The sequence below is a fragment of the Pogona vitticeps genome, chromosome 4 (genome assembly GCF_051106095.1).
Source record: "Pogona vitticeps strain Pit_001003342236 chromosome 4, PviZW2.1, whole genome shotgun sequence".
In the NCBI taxonomy this organism is placed as follows: Eukaryota; Metazoa; Chordata; class Lepidosauria; order Squamata; family Agamidae; genus Pogona; species Pogona vitticeps.
The window spans coordinates 76,135,090-76,159,249 of record NC_135786.1 but is presented as its reverse complement, the minus strand read 5'-3'; the positions used below and the strand labels follow the sequence as shown (position 1 = coordinate 76,159,249).

The following is a 24,160-nucleotide window of genomic DNA, read 5'->3' as shown; positions in this document are numbered from 1 at the left end:
GAGAGATTTAAAAATTCAAATAGCACATTTTGGGGGGGGGGGGCAACTTGAAAGGGAGGTGAGGACAGGATTTAGAGTGACCCTTGTATGTCCGGGAGAGGCGCGCCTCCTCTCTTGGGAACTCCTGTCACCTCAGCCAGCGCCGCTAGCAAGGCGAGTTAGAAAAACAAGGCTTTTCCCGATTTCTTCCCTTTTTCAGAAACAGTCTCTATAATTCCTGGCCGGGTTTCTGTCTTCGACAGCTGCACTAGAAAGAGAGCCGCTCAAGGGAAAGTAACAGTCCCATGGCAGAGGTGAAGAAAGCTTTGCCTGTTGAATTGCGCGTTGGTGGGTGGGGAGGGTGGCGCTGGCGGCCAGCAAAGGGGAATGAACGCGAAGTAATGTTTCACCATTATTGTATAATGACACCCTAAAAGAGGTTGAACATGTGTTGAAAAGAACCAGAGAACCCATCGGGAGTTCCTCTCAGGAAGGGCGGAGTATTAAAAGTTATAAACAAAATGTCCTTTAACCCTGGAAACTTTTATTTTTCCCCAGTCAACAATTTCTGGCGTTTTAGTATGAATGGAGGAAGGTTCGTGAAGTATACAGACATTGCTGCATATAAGTATTTGATCACTGGTTATTTATTATATCTTGGCTATCAGTTCAGGCTGACATGGAAAAATGTAGAATTGATGAACTGCTTACTACGTTAGCTTGGCAAAATAAACATTCATTTTATACATTTAATATTATTATTATGAATATTCCTTGTCATTTTGTAGATTAAGCATTATCAAAACAAACGAAATCTATGCTACAATATTATTGGTATTGTTTTATCTATCATTCACATTATAAAGGTTAAAAAATAGTCATCTGATATGATGGCAGAGAAATTTTGGTCTGGTCAACACTCAGGTGACAGTAGTACAAAAATAAATGAAACAGATGCAGATAAAGAAAATACTTTGTTTTGTTTTGTTTTTTGCTTGTGGCAGTAAATACAGGCAAAGCAGTTATATCATTTAACCAACACAAAATAAAATGAAATTATTTCATTGATATCCTAGTATGATTTTTCCCATCCTCCCATTATTTCTTGCAGCTAATAGCTCAAATGCACATAAAGGATTCCCTGCAATGCTTCCTAACAAATCATTAGCTCATATTGGATGTGATTGCTTTAGCTGAAAGTTGCTGAATCCTCCATATTGGAATGGATATAAATAACTTGGTTATATTGACCAGGCCTGAAATCAAATAAAGTCGAATCCATAGCATCCCTAAATAGACTGACTCAACACTTAATTACTCTCCATGTTCTGCAGTTGCAATTTGTATCTTAGCTGCATTTTTGCATTTCGAATTTCCACGTATGTAACTTCACTATACATTGACCAGTGATTAAAACACATATATACTTGCAGTCTCTGTTTCACAAATTATGTTCATATGATTGACTGCATGAACAGGTAGATATTAAGAATGAGCAAAAATATAGCAAAGTAATAATGTGAAGTGTTGCAGTAGACTGGCTAAACCAAGATAGATGTATACCATAGCTGAAGAGGTAAGTTGATGCTGCTGTAAATGTGGTATAGTTGCTGTAATTATTTAGGACAGTATCCTGTTCAGTACAGTAGGATCCCCTATCCAAAGGATCAGTATCTGCTGATTCAGTTATCCGCTGCCTGAAAATACTAAATAAAACCCACCCCCCTGAAAAAAGTATTTACTGTATATGTAGTTCATCAGATTGGTGCTGCATTTTGTGCACTTGGAGTTCTGTGCACATAAATATTGAACATGAAATTGGCATTAATATAAAATCACTTTCAAATGGCAGTACTCCTTAAAAGACACCATGAGGAGTAAGGAGGAATCTTTTTCTTCCTTAAGAGAGAGAGAGAGGACTTAAAAGGAAAAACATGGGAGGAAAACACTGGAGACTTTTAATGTGGAAGATAATGCAGAATGATTCTATTGAAGCCTTTTCTGGAAATCTTGTTTCACCTGCTGCACAGAGCAGATTAAGATACAGGATGCTGGTAACATTTTCCCTATTGAAGCATGTAATATGATTTTGTCCACCAGCTTTTTAGGTACATTTAGTGTCCCAAATATTTTATAGTTACCTTTTGTAATAAAAGAAAAGCATAGCAGGGACAATATTATATTTCCTACCCATACTTTCAACACTTGCAGTGGATTAGCATCCTTAGCACACTTAAGGGACCAGGGTGGTTTCATGGAACAGACTTCAAAGTTGTAGTCATGTTAAGTCTATGCAAATATCAACAAAAAACACAAAACAAAAGTAAAAAAAGGGGTGAGGCATCTTAAAGACTAACTCCTCTATTTTAATGTAAGCTTTCCTGGAACATAAAAATGAGAATACAGTACATGGTAAAGCATTCATGCAAGAGATGGTGGTGTTTGATTGCATTTCACATCTAGTAATGCAACCAAAACACCACTGTCCCTTAATCTCTGAGCCTTGCATGAATGCTTTTATGTCTGAAGGAGTGGACATATTCCAGAAAAGCTTACATTACAATATAACAGTGTCGCGACTGCCACCTCTTCTTACGTCACCACTAGAGATGACAGGTCACGAGCTTTCACACACACACACACAGTACTTCTTCGCTGCCACCAACCACACATAAACCTGACTCTTCAGACTTTGTATGGATTTTAAAATAAAAATAATGATTTATTGAATACAGACTTAAAAAGGAAATCACGGTGTAAAAGAATCACTTCTAATACTATATTTATCAGACCTTCACCCTGCACAGTTCTTTATTACTTTATTACATAACACTCAGTTACCTAACCTATACCTAACCCTCTCACTCTCTAATTCCCCAACAACCAACCCTCAACCACATTTCCCTCCTTGTACACCCCCCTTATATACACAAGCTCCACCCCTATAAGACCCACCTCCTGCCTTGCCATAGGCCAGGAAACTCCAGCCTTAGCCAAGACAGGCAGGTGACGTCATGGCACACGTCACATACCTTCCCCCTTTAATAAGTTGTTTTGTGGGGGAAAGCTAAGGTGCTTTTTCCCCAAAACAACTGCAACAAACACACAGCATTACATTTATTACACACTTTAACACAACTACAGATATACTTACACTTCCTCTATACAGGTAAATAAAAACATGCAAAGCAAAACATTTATCATACACAATACATAACTTTCAAAACACTTTACATTGCCATATATCATACACAGAGTCCATAAGTCCTTTAGGTGTTGTCTTCCGGTCTTCTGGATAAGGCGTCAGCCACACAGTTTATAGTCCCTCTGACCACCTTAACCTCGAAATCATAGTTCTGCAAAAGAAGCGCCCACCTCATCAGTTTACTGTTCTGTGATTTCATAGTCCGCAACCAAGATAGAGGTGAGTGATCAGTGCACAAGGTAAAATGTCGACCCCAGACGTAAGCCTTCAGCTTCCGGATCGCAAAGATGATCGCCAAACCCTCTTTCTCGATGGTAGAAAGATTCTTCTCCCTGGGAAGCAACTTCTTGCTCAGGTACGCCACTGGATGTTGGTCTCCGCTGTCATCCTGTTGGCACAGTACCGCTCCCACACCGGCATTAGACGCATCTGTGTAGATGATGAACTCTCTGTTGAAGTCAGGAGCATGCAGCACTGGATGGTTGGTTAGAGCATCTTTCAGCCGTCCAAACGCCATCTCGCACTCCTCCGACCAGGAAACGCTGTTGCTGCTCTGCTTCTTTGTCAGGTCTGATAAAGGCGCAGCAATCTCACTGAAACCAGGTATAAACCTTCTGTAATACCCTGCCAGACCTAGAAAGGACCTCACTTTCTTTTTAGTGGTAGGTCTGGGCCACTTCAGGATTGCTTCTACCTTGGCCTCTAAAGGTTTGATTAGGCCTCCTCCCACTATGTGACCTAGGTACTTCATCTCTGAGTTACCTAGCTGACACTTACTAGCTTTAACAGTTAAGCCAGCATCTTTCAACCTTTGTAGCACTAACTCTAGATGATGTAGGTGATCTTGCCAGGTGTTGCTAAAGACCCCTATGTCATCGATATAAGCTACTGTGAAGTCACTAAGCCCTTTCAGAGTATGGTCCAGGAGCCTTTGAAACGTTGCTGGTGAGTTTCTCAGGCCAAAACTGAGGACCCGGAACTCAAACAGGCCAAATGGACTACCAAATGCGCTTTTCTCTTGGGCCTTAGGTTCACTTCTTCCTTCAATCATCTTACTTATGTCATCAAGCCTAGGCCTAGGATAAGCATCAGGTTTAGTTACTGCATGTAACTTGCTGTAGTACACACAGAACCTGACACTGCCATCCAGCTTGTCTATTAAAATTACAAGGGCTAACCAAGCGCTAGATGAGTGTACAATAATTTGATCGTTTAGCATTTCGTCTAGCATTCTGCGAATATTGTCAAAGTAACAACCTCTTATTCTATATGGTGTTACAGACTGAGAAGCATTCCCTATGTCAGTCCTGGGTAGCACTCCCTTGTCAACACCAGGTTTGTTTGAGAACACTTCTTGAGGTTTTGTAACCAGCGCTCCACAACTATTCTGCTGTTCTCTGGATAGAGCAGGGCTGATCTGCACCTCTTGTGGATTGAACTTTTGTGGGCCCCTCCCTTTCCCGAAGGGCAACCCATGTTCCTCCTTATCAGCCTCTTTTATTGCAAACTGCACATGGATGGTCTGTCTGTAATAAGGCTTCAGGGCATTTATGTGAATGACCCCCCTGCCTAACCTTTTCATAAGTTTGGATGTATGAGAGGTTCCTAAATCTATGATTATCTCAGAAGGAAAACCCATCCTACTCCTGTAATTTACTAAGGCTCCTGCCACAGTCTGGGTCTCTATATTACGTAATGGAATCGCTTCTGGATATCTCGTGGCATGGTCTACTATAGTTAAAATAAATCTGTTCCCCCGCTTAGTGGCATTGGGCAATGGACCTATGATATCCACCCCTAGACGTGTAAAAGGAGTTGAAATCACTGGTAATGGGCATAGTTTTGCTCTAGTTTTATCACAGTTAGAGCCCTGTCTCTGACAAATATGGCATCTTTGACAGAAACTCTTAATATGTTTACCCATATCAGGCCAGTAAAAGTTTTGGGCTATTCTTTGTTTGGCCTTGTTGATCCCCATATGAGCTGAGAAAATGTCTGCATGTCCCTTTTCCAGAATCATAGGGCGATATTTCTCAGGCACCACCAACTGTCTCTTAACTTCAGGCCCCCCTTTTGAAATATTGTTCAGTTTTTCCCTATACAGTAAACCACCCTTGATAATAAAACGTTCAGGGCACTCAGGTGATAAATCTTTATCAGTCACCTTTGCAAAACAATCTTTTAAGGTGGGATCTGCTGTTTGTTCCTTGACAAAGAGGCTTTTCTGAGGTATTTCAACTGAGAATGCCTCAGGTTGTGGTACAAATTTCTCTGGCTCTTGAGAGTCATTCCCACTACTGGCTTCACTTTGTACTGATTGTGCACGTGTTACCACCAGGGCACTCTTGACATGCTTTGTTAAGTCATTACCAATAAGAAAAGGGGTAGGGATCTCAGAAGACACCCCCACTCTCCACAGTCCCTTCCAACCTTGATATTCAATTTTCAAATCAGCTACAGGTAGTGAAACTAGTTCTGACCCAATCCCTTTCACAGATAGAGTCTGGTCAGCAATCATACAACTTTGTGGTACTATGTCTGAGTGGCATATGGAAATTTGAGAACAGGTGTCTCTCAAAGCTGAATAGTCATTTTCAAAAACTTTTATCCTGTCCCCAGCAGATTCCAGTAAAGCAGCATTGGTCTGTATGTAATAACAATGGACAACTTCAGCGAGAGGTAGCTCCTTCAATGTATCCAATTCAGAGCTCCTAACTGCCTCTGCCTGGGTTTCCATGACAACAGAGCTTTCACTAGAAGAAGCTTGATGTTTACTCTGAACACAAAATACAGCCTTTGCTTCTTTTACATTAACTTTCTGAGGTGGAATTTCTTTATTTTGCCTTGTATTAAAACATTGTGAAGCAATGTGGCCTTTCTTTTTGCAAATGAAGCAGATTCTCTCCCCCCATGAGCTTTTCCCATCAAATCTCTCAAGTTTCTCTTTTCCCTCCAAAACTTGTTTACTGTGCTGGCCCTGTTCTGAGGGCTTTTCACTAAAATGGCCGCCTACTTTAGTCTGTCTCTGTGCTTGTTCTTTAGAGAACTTTGGGTCCCATGTTTTCCTCACACTTCTCCCCTCATAACAACTAGGACCCCTTATTTGAGAAATAAAATCAGCTATTTGAGCAGCGTTTCTAACATCAGTTGGTTTTCGTTCTTGAACTAAAAATTTAAGTTCCCCATGGAGTAAGGAATAAAACTGCTCCAGGCCCACAACATTTTTCAATTCCTGAAAGGTTTTTACATTCTCCTGTTCAAGCCACCTATCTAAACACTTTTCTAAGTTAAAACCCAGTTGGGTATAAGATTCATCTGCTCTTTTAGAAAGTTTTCTGAACTTCTGCCTGAGATGTTCTGAGTTAATGCCAAAACGATTATAAACCATCTTTTTGAACTCTGAATAATCTTTACTGAGCTCAACTGGCATATCAGCATACACGTCAGCCATTTTCCCACTCAGGAGAGAACTCAAAATTATCATTTTCTCTGTTTCCCTCACAGAAAAATCAGCACAACTTCGTTCAAAGATTTTAAGGAAGTTTTCAGGACAATCCCCCTGTTTATATGTAGGAAATTTCTTCAAATCTGATTTTGATAACTGGCTTGGTTCAGTACCAGAATCTCTGTTGTTGTTGTTGTTTTGGTTCAGTATCTCCAATTTCCTAAGTTCAAAAGCCATCCTCTCTCTCTCCAATCTTTCTTCTCTTTCCATCTCCATTTGCCTCATTCTTTCCTCCTTTTCTAATTGTCTCATCCTATATTCATGTTCCTGAGCTAATTGAATTTTCCTCAGTTCTGATAACTGTTCACCATTAGCTTCTTCCTGCACTGAGGCAACTCTTCCCTCACCATTTGACTCATCCCCAGACCAGTCTGACATTGCTTGGTCTCTTTGTTCACTCACTTCTGCCATTTGACTGCGCGTGAGAGGCATTTTAATCACACAGAAGGCTCTTTTCTATTTTCAAGCCTCTGTTTAAAACGTCACTTTTTTTTTTTTTCTGTGCTAAGGTCTGACACTCTCTAACAGGGTATATCAACAGATATGGCTAGGCTTGTTACTGTAGTCTCTAATGTCTTCTGCCCCTTCACTGGGCCTCTTGCCAGATTTAGAGCTACTTTAATTTTCTGCCCTTGGCTCTACTTTCAAATCCACCACAGCTTCACCCTCTCTCAGGTTCTGTAGTTCACTAGGGAGATCCCAAATCTTCGCTGCCCTTGGTCTGTCTGTCCCTTCCGAGTTCTCTTAACTCTGGACTCTCAGACCAAGTCACAACAGCCTCCTACTTTGGGTCAATCTCCCTCACAAAATGGAAAATGGACCTTCTAGAGCTCATAAGTCAGTTCCCTCACTCTGAAGTTTAGGTGCCTCTCTACTAGATCTGCTCCCCCCTGGAGACAAATCCTAGAGAGTTACCCACACCCCACTTCAGGTGCTCCTAACTGAAATCCTTTTGCTCTGGTCACACTAGCCAAGGCTTTTCTGGGCAACTGGGCAACTGGACAACTCGTATCCCACACGCTGGCACCAGTTTTGTCGCGACTGCCACCTCTTCTTACGTCACCACTAGAGATGACAGGTCACGAGCTTTCACACACACACACACAGTACTTCTTCGCTGCCACCAACCACACATAAACCTGACTCTTCAGACTTTGTATGGATTTTAAAATAAAAATAATGATTTATTGAATACAGACTTAAAAAGGAAATCACGGTGTAAAAGAATCACTTCTAATACTATATTTATCAGACCTTCACCCTGCACAGTTCTTTATTACTTTATTACATAACACTCAGTTACCTAACCTATACCTAACCCTCTCACTCTCTAATTCCCCAACAACCAACCCTCAACCACATTTCCCTCCTTGTACACCCCCCTTATATACACAAGCTCCACCCCTATAAGACCCACCTCCTGCCTTGCCATAGGCCAGGAAACTCCAGCCTTAGCCAAGACAGGCAGGTGACGTCATGGCACACGTCACAAACAGTTAGTCTTTAAGGTGCCACAATGTATTGTCTTTGCTTTTGTTTTGTCTCTTATTGATATGGAACAGCCTGTGTCCCATATATAGCTCCACTCTCCAAAGGGGAATATTAAGGGAGTTCAGGAATGAGAACTTTGGTTGTTGTGGGCTTTTCGGGCTCTTTGGCCGTGTTCTGAAGGTTGTTCTTTCTAACATTTCGCCAGTCTCTTTGGCTGGCATCTTCAGAGGACTGGAGTCAGAACTCTGTCTGTACTCTGGGAACTTTGTCTGTCCGTCTGTTTGTTTTTTGGTAGCGTTTCCACTTTCATTATTTTGACTTGCCTTTGGTTTTTGTGTTTTCCTATATTGCTGTTTTAGGTCCATTTGTTGGCATGTTCAGATGACATCACCGACAGTACACAGAGTGGGGTATGATGTAAGAGTGAACCCTACTCCTTTTACCTGCCTTCTGCTCACACTGCTAAGGACTACAACTGTAATACAGTATGAAATCTACATTTTGAATTTTTTTTTCCTAATTTAGGTCTATAGCTATATATAACTTAATTGATATGGCACTAATTGAACTGTTTGCCTTGTTTTGTCCATGTAGTGTTATTTCACTTGCTAAACAATTTTTTTCAAAAGGGGATTGAATTGCCAACAAAAAAGGGCAGGTAACAGAGTGGTAATAATGGCAGGAAAGAGTGAGGGAGAGAGAAGACTGTGATGTGTGGACATTTGAAATGCACCTGTGGCATCTGCCCAGGTCATGAATATTAATAGTCTATCTGCATGTACCAATGAGAGTGCTGGAGAGGTGGAGTTACCAGATATAAGAGTCTCTGCAGAAGGGGGAGAAGAGGGATTTGTGAATTTGGAGTTTGAGGTGGTTGAGAGGGAAGAAAGAAGGTTGTTTTAGTAGAGAGTTAATTATATTGACTGGACTGTTATCACCTGTAACAATATACAATTTCTATTTGGTTCTTAAATGATAACGTCACCTGGACCTCTGTCATTAATAGTAAATAAAATTGATGCAATCAACTGGTGGAAGCTGAATGACACGTTGCTTGTGCCTTTGTTTGGTGAAACAACAAGGGGACAGGTGGGAACATGACAGCACCTTCCTGGGATAATAAAACATTTTGGTGTGAAACATGGCAGGAATTTAAATGTCAGGGACAGTACAGAGAAGTTTGCATCAATCCAAGACAAACTTCTGTGTTGTTATTCCCTAACAGACAAGACACCATGCATGTGCCACATGCATGATCAGGCATACAACCAGTGTGTCATTTCATCCCTAAGGTTCCCTTTTGCCTTAGGAAAGTATTTGGGGGCCCCCCTTCTTGGGGGGAAGCCATACAACTATGACAATATGGTCTCTAGAGTTCCAGTACGCCTTCATTTCCTCCTTCTCTTGGGTTGTATTATAGTTCATGTTGTTACACAAAGCACTTTTATAGACTAAGAAAAGTATAGAAGTACAGTATTATAGAAAAGGAAATCGCTATTAAAAGGAAACAAGAAATGCAATTAAAAATTAACATCTGTCCACTGCAGTCTTTGATCAAACTGGTGCATTGCTTTTAATGGCAGAAAGGTGTTACCTTCGATTGTTAGGTCACTATAGTGTGGTTAGGCATGCCTGCTCAGCAGAGTCTTCAAAATTGCTTTTGTCTGGTTCATGTTATTCAGAATCAAATATGTGATCCTAAAGATCCAATGGCTGATAAATTATCCAGCCAATTCTCTAGATGTGTGATGGATGAATTTTGAGTATATGCCAGCTCTGAGTTTAAGTCAATTACCCAGACTTTTGTGTTGATCTGTAACACAGTCCAGTTCTGTGTATGAGACTTCTTGTCTTCAATTTTACAATGGACATTTATTTTGAAGAATGCTCATCTGTATTAAATGGGGTTTACATTCCAGTATCCATATTTAGGATTATATCTTTAAATTGCTTATTGAACACTATTTCAGCATCACATGAATCATGCCTGAATTTGACAACTGAACATTTTGAGAACATCTTGTTCTTCATACCTACTCCATTCCAAAGCAGATACAAGAGATTACTGCAACTTTGAACTCAGTTTCACTGACAAAAAGAGCCACTGTTGAATCAGGATTTGGTTTTTAAAAAGCGGTTTAAATTAAAATGTCTCCATTATATAAATGGGAGCATAAGATTGTTTTTGCTTGGGAAGCACATTTTTGGTTGGAAAGCAAGGTAAAATACTCTTCTGCCAGAGTGCCATTTATTTTAAATAGCTTATAAGACCAAAGTATTTCAATTGTTTTGGCTTATGTAAATCCTCTGTCAGTGTAAGTTGCATTTTATAACAATTAAGTCTCCAGGAATGTTTGTATAAATATTTGAAAGATTTGCTGTAGCTAGGATTGAAAGAGAAACTGTACACTGATACTTGTATATGCAAAAGTTAGTCTTAATCTGATGGTTATAATATGTTGACTTGGCACAGAAGGAGCCAAATGCTACTTTTTCATGCAAGGTATATTTCTATTTTTCTGTCCAACTGCACCTCTATATACATGTTCCATTCTGCTAGGGAGCCAGGCATATCACTCTGTTTCATAAGGAACTGAAGATGGCAGTGTTTTGAGTAAGAATTAAGAAAAAGAATGCTCCACTAGTGATAGGGTTTGATTCTCTCTGTTGCATCACTTTTCCTCATCTACATGCTAGAACTTACAGGTACAGTACTACTCTTAGGACATTATCATTAAAGGTTTATGTATGATTGGACTGCAACAAGGCAACAAAGAAATTGCTGCAAGTTACTTGACTGCAGCAATGAAAAATGAAGGACGTTTGCCTTAAAGCAAACAGTAACCTCTTAAAATAGCAGAGGCATCTTGTAGCCTTATATAGAAGCTGTATAACTACAAGATTCCCTTCTCTTCTAGTACAAAAAGGTCAGGCAGGCTCCAAAATCTATCAGCAATTCAGTCTGTGGTGAAAAGCTGCATAAAGCAAGCATCAATCCATAAAATACATTACTTGAGCAGTTCCCTTCAACATTGTAAGCTCTTCATTAACAATATTTTCCAGAATCTCTAAGAGCTATTAGTTGGTTTTGGAAAAGACAGAAGGATATAAATATGACAATCAGGGTTTAGGATTTCTTATATTCAAGAATGCACATTGTACAATAATCTGGGGGGTGGGGGGGGAAAGACTGGTATCATAACCTTCAGACAAGTTGACTATCTTTAGGTCACCAAAATGGCAGCAGAACATCTGCCTCAATCTGTGGAAAACTGGACCTGGATTTACTACTTGTTTGTGCATTTGTCTGGAAGGATTGAGTGATTTGCCAGCATATAAGATGGCCCTTTAGATCTTAAAGAGAACATCTATGTGCACCAGCCTGTAGTGACCATGACGGTGTCCATACTGCCTTTTTACAGACAACTGCAAAAAAAAAAATCTAACGTCTGTTTCAACACCTTTGCTATGTGACAGGTCACAAGTGTCCTGTAAGCTTTTGAGCCGAGATTATAGCATCTGGTTCTGTCTTCTTATCTATATAACACATCGGTCCCTCATGCCTAAAGCCTCTTTACCCTAAGGAGTTTAAATGTCCACTTTCCTGCTAAATTATATTACTTCTAAATACCAATTTCAACCTGTATTTTCACCAGCATTAAGTCTGGGAAAATGCAGGTTCTATTTTGACCTTGGCAATGCTAGTCAAGTTACTCTTTTGTTTTGGCTCATCTCTAGAACAGAGTAACAATCAATATATCTTCCGTCTTCTATTCAAGCCACTAAAACAGTGAGGTCATTTAACAGTGGTTATCATAAATGAGTCTAGTCATGCTTTTAATGGCACACCTCCTTCATAATTGTCCTACTGTGTCTCCCCAAAAATAAGACAGGGTCTTATATTTTTGCTCCAAAAACGCATTAGGGCTTATTTTCAGGGGATGTTTTTTTTCATGTACAACGATCTACAGTTATTCATTTATTTACTTATATCATTTCTATACACTCTTTCTTCCACAAAGAAATTAAGGCAGCTCATAATAGTTAAAATACAAGTCAAGTTAAATTACAATAAATGATTCGATCATAAAACAATCGAACAAACAATAGTGTAAAAAATTCCCAAACCATTATGGCCATGGAATTCCAGGGATTTGGAGTACAAGAAGTAACTCTTCTGATGTCTGTTGAACCCGGGAGATCCTGAAGGGCTTTAATTTTTTCCAAATTGCTCCATTTCAGGTTTTTGAAGAACTTCTGCTCGATGCGGATTGGTCACTGAATGCTGGTAACTGGCAGTGGCTTTCTACAAGCGCCTTTTTCCACCAGTTTCTCCATGTCTACTCACCAGTCGCCACCCAAATGGACTCCCCACTTATTTAGATGATATTCCTTTCCTGAACTATCCAGTTCAGGAGGATTCTATCAAAAGAGAATGTTGTCAGGTCGATGGTTTTATATTGACCGTCCATGATGAGCTCAGCGATGGCTTGGCCAACTGTGGGGGACTGTTGTAATCCATGAAGCCTGCGGCAAAGTTGCTCACCAATGGGTGCGATCCAATCACCCTCGTTCTGGTCAAAAGTGTTATAGCAACCGGTCCAAGAACTCTTCACCTTCAGTGATTCAAAGCTTGGCACCCGGTGGGCCAGCTTCGGCCACACTTTCTCTTGGAAGAACTCATAATCTATTTCCAGGTCTTGGATATCTGGTTCTTCCTCTTCTGAAGGGCTGCCGCCTCCAAGATAGTTGCCACCCAAACCTTCCCTTCGGAAATTAGCTCCTGTCGTGTCAATTACAAAAGGGCACCCCAAACCAGGCCCATCAGGGCAGTGGAACACATAGACATATCTTTTCCAGGGTTCCACAGGCAACTTGATTCCTGACAGCGTGCCTGGCTGCCCGGTCCCAATCCTGGCCATCTCTGCCACTTTGCCTGACCAGGCACCTGCCGTATTCACCACCATGCCAGAAGAAACTGCGGCAGATTCAAAAATGTAGGGAATCCGGATTTTAACACTCTTGATGCGAGAGAAAAAAGCATTCTCCCCATCAGTGGTTGTCATTTCTGTGGAATCCAGGGAGAAAGAAGTCACTTCTCCACAGAACTCGAGGGCACTCAAAGATTTGGCTTTTCTCTTGAAGGCATTCAGTAGGGTCCAAGGATCAAACCATCCCTCTTTTTCCAAGCCAAAGGAAGCCAAAGCTACACCATCTGTTCTCATCCATTGATATTTCTTTTTCAGTTGCTCTGGTGAAGCAGGAAGACCTTTGCACCCTCCTCCCTTCGAATTTTCACATTCTCTTCCAGCACTGCGGCTCCTTCTTGTTGATTAAGCGCAAGAAGTGTGCAGAGAACTGGGTCATCCAGATGTTTTCTGGCAATGAATACTGTAGCCGCATTTCCCCCACTGAGAGTACTGTAGATGCTTGAGAGTCACTGAGGTCCCTTTCAACCACCAACACCTTCAGGCCACTACGTCATGATTCTTTTTTCTTCAGCCAGTAAGCAATGGACCAGCCCATTATTTCACCACCAATTATGACGACATCAGCCTCATCTGGAGGAAATTCGACTGAAGCAGGATGTGGGCTCCAGTCATTGCCAGGAAAGGCCTCTTTCAACTTCTTACCAAACTTCTTTAATTCCTTGTTTACCCCGTCTCCTCCCCACGTGGCCTTTCTGAAACATTTATTCAAATACAGTCATGTCATCACCTTCTGGTTGCTGCACAATGGTGGAGGGCAGGATTTCACTTAGCGGGTTTATTTCTGGGGTAGGGCTTATATTACAAGCATTTTGAAAAATCATACTAGGGCTTATTTTCAGGTTAGGTCTTATTTTCGGGGAAATATTGTAGAAGGAAGTTAATAAAATTTAAACTCACAGAAGCATACACAGTAGGCAGGATTTAAAGGGTGTGTGGTTTTAAGGATAAAACAGAGCCAGCAACAGCCAAGATTTTAATTTTTCTGTGATGTTCCTCTGCAGCTAGTATGGATTTCCTTGGATCTTCAGCGTGATAGCTAAAAGAAAATCTTCTCTAGTCATCCAAATATTACCAAAATTGTAATGGAATAAAGGCACAGGTATAATGGCTTGCCAGGGGCAGGTGTGTTAACTACATTTATTGTTATCTAACAATTAGCCAATCATGGATGCAATAATATGGATGTTACTAATAAGAATTACATGCTGTCAAGTCAATTCTGGCTAACGGCAACCCTTCCCAGGCTTTTCTAGGTAAAGAGTACTCTGAAATAGTTTACCATTCCCTTCTTTTTGGAGATTGTGCTGATAGCCCAGGGCTATACAGGCTGATTTTTCTCCTATAAGACTCAATGGGGAACTAAGTCCTGACTTCTGTGCTCTGTGAACTGTCCAAGATGTGAGTGAAGAAATATTGGCCACAGGGGGAAAAAATCCTTTCCTGACTAGTTTAACAAGATCCACTGGTGGAGTCAGATGTAGCCAAGCACTAAGAATCTTATTCTAACAAGCCTGTTACTTGTTAAAGACTTAATTTTTTTTCCTGCTATGGGGTGAAGAGTTCCTTTCCTATCCAGAAACTGCTAAAAATTAAGTACAGCTGGATTTCTGAAGTAGGATTGCTTAGCTAGCTGGGGCCTCAAACTAAATGAAGTCGAAATTAATAATTTCCTCATATCCAGCAAAAAAGCTACACAACTCTATTGCAAATTCTTGGTGTAATGGAAAACGAAATGTGAATAGATTTAACTAAAAAGGAGGGTACACGTTTGTTTTAAAATGGGAGGTGTGCAGATTCTCACCTCTCATGATAAGGAAGTGAGGCAGTACTGTTATTATTGGCTGGGTCCTCCTAGTTCCTGCCTCTGTGATTTCTATTGCTTTCCTTAGGATTCCCTGTGCTGTTAACTTAAAAACAAAAAAGGAGGTGGGAGCAAGGTATGTAGGTATCATCATGTGACCGTTGTGTCAAGCCCCTGACATGCCTACTCACAATGAATTAAAACAAAGTTAAAATAGTACAAGTTTGGCATGTTACAACCAATCCTGCACCCATTTGCAGCTAACCCACAGTAAACGCGTTTCCTCTCAATTATTGCAAATGTGTACTTCCAGCCCTTGTGTGCATGCTCAGTGTTCTTGCTGAAAAACTGCCCCATTAATTATTTGCTTCTCTTCCTTGACTTCCTGAGAGGGCATTTTTAAAGTCCAGTTGTCAGAAGAGGTTGCCTGACCATACTTCCAACTTCTACTGTAGTCATCTTATTTTCTCTCATCGTACATCTTCAGAGTAGAAATCTGTATGCGAAACTACTTTAGGGGAATAAAAATGGAAGTGACAACAATCTAAGTCATCCAAATGGTACAAATAGACACAGTGCTTGTCATCAGTGACTGGCATGAATGAAAGTCAGAAATTGTGTCATTTTATTCAATAAAAGTTACCAACTACTGAACAATATTTAATTATTTAAAAATCAATTTTCTTTCTCTTTTCATGTGTACACTTAAAAACCTTCCACTGGAAATCAGTAAATGCTATAATAAGTATGATATGTGAATTGTTTTTAAGGTGTGGTCAAGTTACTTCAGACCTATGGTGACCCAATGAGCTTCAAAAAGTTCTATTGTTAACAGCCCTGCTTAGGTCTTACCAACTCAAGGTCCATGAATGGTCACCCAAAAATACTTGGTATTACTCACTCTTGGAAAATGCAAGTAGCGTTCATGAACTGCATGAATGCAACTGAAAGAACTTTTGTGCACAGTAGTAAAAGGTGACCTATAACCATATTTGCTTTCTTTAATAGAACAGGTTCCCTCTTAAATTTTATTTGCTCTTTTAGCAGTAAATTCCTATTCCTAAAGGGAGTGTTCCGAGGAAGCACTTCCTCTTAACAACCAGTAAAACAACTCTGGGGGAAAGGTTTATATTCTCTCTCCCCACCTAACTAGTTGAGGGAGCATGTGGCCATAAAGCATGGGTATTGCCTCCTTCCATCAAATGACTTTTTACTATGGAAGATAGGAATTTATTTAAACAATTATATAGACATGGGAAGCTACCTTATATAGAGAGAGTCCATTTAGCTCAATATTGTGAATTCTGTCTGGCAGCCACTTTTCAGGGTTTCAGGTTAAGGTTCTTTCCTAACTCTGATATTCCCTGGTGCTCTCCTAGCAAAACAGGCTTGATCCTGCTTAGTTTTCCAAATCTGACTAGTATTCTCAGAATGGTTGGGGTACTTATTGGCTGAAACCATGCTGTTCAGCTAGGCAAATGGTGTAACTTTTAGATGTGAATTGCTATCAGGTAAGAAACCTCTGAAACTTCTTGTTCTCTTGCACACCAAGCTGTGTGACTCAAGATGCAACAAATAATGTCTATAGAGATTTCTTAATGCATGGTAGTCCACTTCCAAGAGTTACAGTTTATATAACCATTCAACATGGTTTTCAGCTGTTGCAATGGTAGTTCTCAAAATTTCAGAGAATATCCAAGAGGAGGATATGAAAGTTCTACTTATCTGTAATATTAATAGTAATAATTATATGCCATTATGACATGCAGCAACATAGATTCCTGCAAAATCCGCACTGCAAAATAATTGAGATACATTTGTTTCCACTTGCATCTTTCCAATGAATTCATATTCAAACAAAAACAAAAGCAAAAGCCTGTGGAGGAAAGTGATACAGAAAATTAAGAATAAACTGTAAACTGCTCCTGGATTTTCTTAGGTCTTTAGCATATTTCTGAACAATGCAATGAAAAGTATTAATATCAGAAAGCTACTTTCATTTTACCAATATATGATTGAAAGAATAGTTAGTTTGGAAAGTAACAGGTTTATTAATGTGTTTGAAAGAAGATATAGAGTTGATAGATCCAGATTAAATTAGTTGTACTTGTTTCCTTTGAAATGGGATTTAAATCATGCTACTCCCTGAAATCCAGAATTCTTTTCTATACTTGTGCTTCCCCCCCTTGTTTTGGACTACAAATCCCAGATTTCTGCAAATCTGGGAGTCCAAATGAACACCTACACACACAAAAAAACTAGCTCACCTCAGAGAAATACGTAAGCTGGAACTCTTCATGGCCTACCTTCCTTTTTGTAGAGAAACTAGGCCTATGGTACCCTTGAACCCTTTCAACTTAGGCCTTCCTCCCAGGTAAACCACATTTAGGTGTCTGTAGGTCTGCCAGGTAAGACTCCCAAAATTAAGAATTCTGGTATTTACTATTAGCCAATTTCTCCCCAAAAAGTTATGGCGGGAATGGTGCATCCCTATAATTTTCTAAGTAAGACATTTCAGGATCACTGACAGATTGGGTAGACAATAATCTTTTTAAATGTGTTCAGTATATAGAAAAATGTATTGCTGAAAGGCAGTATTCATTTAAGTATTTTCTTTAAAAATAATAATTTAAAATTGAAATATTTTGGTCCACATAAACTCACCTCCCAGTACAGTTTCAATTTTTGCTACTTTCTGCCATTCTGACATCATGGATACTTGAGGAGTTAACTTTTGAAGCAACTGAAAACTAATTATCAGAATCCCATATTTTGCTCTTTAAAGGCAACAACTGGAGTACTGTAATAGCATGTTCATACTGTGTTTGAACTCTCTTAGTGCTTTGTAATTTTCTGAGTGCTAACAAGGAAAATGCAAGATCAAAAGCTGGTTGTGAATACGAGAGGTCCAATTACATGCACAAAGGCCACATCCTACGTACGCGGAGATTCCTCATACAAACATGTTTGCCTCTGTTTTTATGAGAAAATGGTGGGAACTCTCTACTTGTGCCCTCCACTAGTATTCCCTATGTATCTCTGAAGTTGAACTGTGAGTAATGAAAGTGAGAACTAGAGGGAACCACATTCCACACTGAAGAAACTGCACAATCTACTTTTGAATGAAAGTTGTTGATAGTTATGTTCTGCCTTGCCATAATTAATTCATAGACCCATACTATATGTACAGTTTATTCCAATAGAGACTGTAATTTTATACACAGTATAAAGGGGATCCTGAAGCACACACATACTGTTTAAGCACCTTTTTTTACATAATAAGCATTAAGTACCCTATCATTAAAACAGTATCCAGAGATTTTTTAAAAAATCAACTACATATAAGTAGATCATATGCACAGTGCAAGAGATCTGTTCATAATATTTTAATCACAATAAACAAAACACTGTGATTTAACACTAATTTAAGAAGACAGCGGCCCTTGTGGTACCAGTCAGATGTTGTTATGTGTGTAAGAGATCACTAAAGCAATGTTAAATCTCAGATAAAGATGACAAAGTCTTATTATGATTTAAAAATAAACCTTGTTCACAAGGACCCAAAGTTTTACAAAGCATTCCATTCATTCCCCTATATTTTTTTAAAAAAAATTATTATAATTGAAAAGGGAACTGGACAAATTATTATTATTATTATTTACTGATCACAAACTGTTTTTGAATACTGCGTTTCTACCTTAATGGAACATTGTCTCTGCCCCAGCCTGGGTTTGAACAGGATGGAGCGCCAGGAGAGGAGCAGGATTCTCAGCATTTTAGCTAGGAGGCTTGGTATTCCTCCTCCCTGCATTATTATATTTATATATCTCTAAAAAAATACTGTGTTATAAACCATCTTCAAAGTGTACAAAATGACCATGGAAACCAAACCTTAATTATGTAAACAAATCAGCACACAATTTCTTCATTTTCCCTTTATAGCACAGTTAGGGAGGGGGGATGAATATCCCATTCACAGAGAAGACAAGTCCTCTTGAGAAGAACCACAGCTTCACCAACACAAATAAAGCACAGGCTGCATTTGTGGAGAGCCTGTAATGCTTTTAATCCCCTCCCTTTCATCTCCCTCAGAGTTCATGAATATTTTGAGTTCAATAAATAGTACAAAAATAATCCTTTATTTAAAAATCTTGAGATGCACTGTCTTAGGTCCCATACAGCACTTTGTAAGAGCACTGAACTTTTAAAAAAAGAACAAAAATAAAAAAACCCTCAACAAATGGAAACCTTGTGGCAACGACTATTTCTGGATCCAGCCCCTTTTTTGTCTCTGGCTGGTTAGGTTTCTGTTCTTCCAGTTAAGGAAAGCAAACATCTCTCTTACTCCTTTGTTTGAGCAGACTCTTTTCTTGGCTCAGATTAACAGAGTTCAAGAGGCTCCACTTACAGTATAAACCTTTCTCCCTGTGTTTGGAGGCTGAACATTCCTATTATTCCATTTTATTGAATGTTATGGCAGGTTCATTCATCACGGTGGTTTCTCCTCCACTTTGGAGCCAATACCTTGACATTTAAGCACACAGCCTCCATGTGAAACGCGTCTTCCCAAGTTAGTCAAAAAAATCCATGCCTGGTAAAGTCAAACAACAACAAGAACAAGGACAACAACACATTAAGTCTGCTCTTCACTGCCTGGATCAATGTTCACAGGTTGACTTTTCCCCCCCTCAAGGGACAGGTTGTTAGCATTCGGCATCTACGGTGTGTACTGTAACGGCAGCCTGTAAGTGGTGACTGTGGTGAAGTGCTGGGTGGTGTAACCTGTAGTGGTGGAACTTGTGGCTCAAGAGCGCAGCAGTCTGAGGAGGGGTGTCCAGGTCTAAATCTTCGTCATGATTTCCCACATCTACACCAGCAGACAATGGGTCGTTATTGCAGGGAGGGTTTTCGCTGTCTTCCTGAGGGCTCATAGTGCTGTAACCTGGAATGCAAAACCATAGTGGTAATGCCTGATGATGCTCTAGCAAAAATACTCAGACAAGCACATGTTGTCCAATGACCTAAACTATCATTCATGTTGTTAAGAAATTTTGTAGCAGAAACTTTGTTGTACAGTAAAGCTAAGTGATACATATATGTTATAATATTTTGTTTCGCTTTAAAAGGTTCCCCTTTCTACATAGTCTCCTTGAAGCAGACACCACCTTCTGCTTCAGACAGATTCAAAATGATAATTTCCTAGTGTGCTTGTACTGTTTTAATTATTTTGCCCGAGAAGGCGAACAGAACAAAACCAACAACAACAACCAGAAGTTGCTGGAAAAAAAGTGTGCATCTCACAGAGTTGGAATGAATGGAGAATGAACAATTTTTTAAAAACTGCTTATAGATCTCTCTCTTCTCTCACACACAGTAGCTAAACTCCTCTTATTTAGGATAGTAAGTCATACTAGAGTAGGCCCATTGAATCAGCATGGGTTTGGTAAGTCAACTCCTCTGCACTTGTTTCAAATAGGCTTACTCTAGTCTCAGTACACTATGGTAAATAACTGCTAAAGTAGGCCCATTTGAATCAATGGAATTTACAGAGTTGACTTGCCAAACTCCCACTGATTCAGTGGGCCTAATCCAGTGTAACGTATTTCACTAAACAACAGGGTTTTAGCCAATGAATATGAGCAGCAGAAATCAAACACTCTCTTCAGTGTTTAAATGCTTCAATTATATTGCATATAAACTGGCAAATGCTAATCCCCTTAAATTTTTTATCAACTTAAACAAAATTAATTCATTAGTGCCTATTTGATTGTTCCACCAAGCTTGTTGTTAATTGAAAGTTGTTGCAGTGTATTCATTTCCTGTATGAACATGTATTCCCAATGCCTCTGCTCCGCTTTTTGTTTAAATGCTCAAATCTATCCACTTACAAATCATGCAATCCATATTTCTCAGCACGTGAGAGTACTGGAAAAAACAACTGTTGAAACCATAAGGGAAACACCTGCGATGCCTCACTTCCTCCTTTGTGAAGTTGCTGCCTTTGCAAGTGTATCTTCACAGAATCACTTTGGAATGCTGACAGGCCATCGGAAGCAAAGGAAAAAATCTTAACACTACTCTCCCTTCTCCAAGTTCTACACATGTGTAGCAGTAGGCCTCCGTAAGTGTCCTCCTCTGCTCCATCAAACTCAATACTTTTGATGAGGCAAGGCATCCAGCAGCACACAGATGCTTCTTCTGGGTTCTCCACAAACTTCAAGAAACTGGGGAGTATTTGTTAACATAATTCTCAGCGTGGCCCTTGCCCTGTGTGACTTGAGAAGCCCCTTCTTCTCTTTAGACTTTTCTGGCATGCCCAGGGACCTCAGGGGGGAGAGAAGAGTCAGTGGCAAGGACCAGTGAGAGGTAGATATGAAGTGAAGGATTAGGTTGAGCTAGCTGATTCTCCCTCTTTCTGAACTGTTCTTCTTTCTTGTTACTCTGTGATGGGGCCTCCTCCCCTCAGGACACCAAGTAACAGAGACAAAGTAGCTGTATCCTAGATGCACCCAGGAAAGGAGACCGTAGTCACCATCATAAAAACACTGACAGGAGAGACAACAAAGAGGAGAAATAAGCAAGTATGATATCTCTTCTTCCCTCCTGTCTGCCACTGCTACTTGCAGTGGTTTCCTTTCTGCACAATGATAACCATGTACCGTATTTGTGTTGTACACAGTCTCAAGATCTCTTGGGATTGGTATAGTAGAGACTCCAGTCTCATTCACACGAAGACTTGCAGAAACTGCATTCATTTCTGGTGGTTTCATACTGTTGACAGAAGTGTCATCTGAGCAGATGCTATCAGTTTTGTAAGACACTGTGAACTACCCCAAAGCAGGTGGGACTATATTGGGTGTAAGTATGAAATGTGAAGTTAAACTAGCCAGACTTCCTACTTGTAGCAAGCAAGGAGGTCACTACGGGAGTTAGGGCTGAGAAACATCACAAATTCAGCAGTCATGCAGATCTGTTGTAACATGGCTGTTCTTTAGGACTTTTATATATAATTTGTGGTAAATAAATAAGCAGATTCTGAGTACTATCCTGGAAACCATAAAGCAATGGAAGGTCTGTTCTGAACTAGCATGACGGACTGAATCTCTCTTTGTTAAGATCCAGCTTTTTTTTGGGGGGGGACACAGACAATTTGTTCTGAAGGGTAATTGAGACAATGGTATTCTCACTGAGAAAAGACGACCAAAATAAATAGCAATTTAAGCTCCCCTATGGGACCTCATTTGTGCTTCCTTCCATCTGTAGTGACGCTTTAGGGCCTTTATCTGCCTTTCAGTTATTGGCAACATTGATTGGAGACAACACCATTAAAATCCACAGATCTAGGGTACATTTCAGCCAATTTGTCTGGCTGTACTTTAGTGAGCTTTTGAAGTTGATCTACAAAATATGTGAGGAGGTAATGCCCTAAAGATGTTGACATCCAGAAAAGTGATCCAACATAAAAACAGGAAAATATGTATATTCTACAAACATATAGAAGGCAAGATTTGTTTTTCAATATAAACAAGTATTTAGAAGAAATCTAGAATGAACGGTTGCAACATTTGCCAATTAATTATGAGTTTGCAAATTTTGCGCTAGAAAATTTTCACTGAACAACAAAATGCACTTGCAAGTCAAATTTTCTGAAACTTTCAGATGTATGTAAATCTGCCAAAGAATGGCTACATATATTTATTTGGAATACCATCGTTCTGTTAGGACCAGTATGATGCAGTCAACATTTGTGAGATGCTGCTTTACCACCTGTTTCATCATGGGTTTAATTCCAGAAGCCACACTGTTACTTATCAGGCTATTTTTAAAATAACCTAGTTTCAGGTAAGCTTATCAGATGCACGTTTCCTCTAAAATCAGTCTGCTTTCAGGAAAGACAGAGGGTTATTTGTTATGGTTAACTCTCTCTGAGTTAAAGAATAACTCTATCATGTCATCATCCACACCCCATATATTCTTTTATTATCAGATGGGAAAACACGTCCCTCCATCAAACAGAAATTTCCGCATATTCCCATGCAACCGTTTTATGAAATGCATTGAAAAACATCTGAAACAAAACTGGATATCTTAATGCCATCTAGAAAAACTTAAAAAATAAATTGCAACCTTTTGAAATGAGAAATCATAAAGACCCATTTTGTAGATGCAGAAACACAGGAGACACTGGGAACCTTCTCCAACATTAGGCATTCCAAAAGTTAACACAAATTGTTGCTTAAACTGCTTGCCTATTTTGTGTCACTTCTGAGACTAAGAAAGGAATTATTCTTGGCTTTAGGGCTGCTTATGTGGTATAGTCTTTTCCTATGCCTGTTTTGCCTCACAATACATGGGATAGACTAGTATTGTAGTTTTTCTAGTTCACTGGTTCCCAACTTTGGGCAACCTAGGTGTTCTTGGATTAAAACTTCCAGAAGCCTTCACCACTAACTGTGCTGGCCAGGATTTCTGGGAGTTGCAGTCCAAGAAGATCTGAGGACCCAAGGTTGAGAATCACTGCTCTAGATGGGCACCTAGTATCACAAAATCAAAGCACAGGTTTACGTTTTCAGTTGACCTAATGAACTGATCAACTAATTATAACTGGAATATGTTAAACTCATGTAGTACTGGTGGTTGTTCTGGGTTTTCTGGGCTGTTTGGCTGTGTTCTTAAGGTTTTTCTTCCTAACGTTTTGCCAGTCTCTTTGGCTGGCATCTTCAGAGGACAGGAGTCAGAACTCTGTCTGCCATGTAGTACTGTTGTCTTTCACATACTGAAATTAGACGCTGTAAAAGGCACCCTCTTCTTTCACCCAAGTACCTAGTCCTTTCTACACTGCAAATATGGACAACCCTTCCACCCATCCCTGATGTGTTGGAGAAGCATCCTGATTACAATACCTAGGAAAAACATATTGTTGTAAAGAGGCAATGTTGTTCCTTCTCAGGACTATAAACTCTTTGGGATGGAGGACAATTTTACTATTCTTCGAAGGCTGACATGCTAGAAGCAGATGAAACTGCCAGCATTCATTAAGTACAGTCTTCTCCATTACTGCACCACTTTTACATGTGCATTGGAGAATTACTAAGCTTCCTATTCTAGATCAGAGTTCTTCCTGAAGCATACATACTCCCACAAAGTGCAAACTATGATGCAGGAATATATTCAGACAGGAAACCCCA

At 39.8% G+C, this 24,160-nt stretch overlaps 1 protein-coding gene, 1 long non-coding RNA gene and 1 pseudogene across 5 annotated transcripts in view; 1 reads left to right on the top strand and 2 right to left on the bottom strand.

Annotated features, from left to right (window-relative positions):
- Positions 1-197: 197 nt before the first annotated feature.
- On the top strand, positions 198-9,223 carry LOC144589074 (uncharacterized). Its single transcript, XR_013544968.1, has 2 exons — positions 198-293; positions 8,540-9,223. It is a non-coding gene; the product is annotated as an uncharacterized LOC144589074 (long non-coding RNA).
- A 3,210-nt stretch (positions 9,224-12,433) lies between these two features.
- Positions 12,434-18,000, bottom strand: LOC140706657 (FAD-dependent oxidoreductase domain-containing protein 1 pseudogene; annotated as a pseudogene). Its single transcript, XR_013544962.1, has one exon. The product of XR_013544962.1 is annotated as an FAD-dependent oxidoreductase domain-containing protein 1 pseudogene (transcript).
- A 148-nt stretch (positions 18,001-18,148) lies between these two features.
- CACHD1 (cache domain containing 1) overlaps positions 18,149-24,160 on the bottom strand; it is a 161,954-nt gene continuing 155,942 nt past the window's right edge. For all 3 annotated transcript variants that reach the window (XM_072997750.2, XM_072997751.2, XM_072997753.2), the window contains one exon: positions 18,149-19,914. In XM_072997750.2, the coding sequence (XP_072853851.2) occupies positions 19,676-19,914 (239 nt within the window). In that variant the 3' untranslated portion in view covers positions 18,149-19,675. The remainder of the gene's footprint in view (positions 19,915-24,160) is intronic.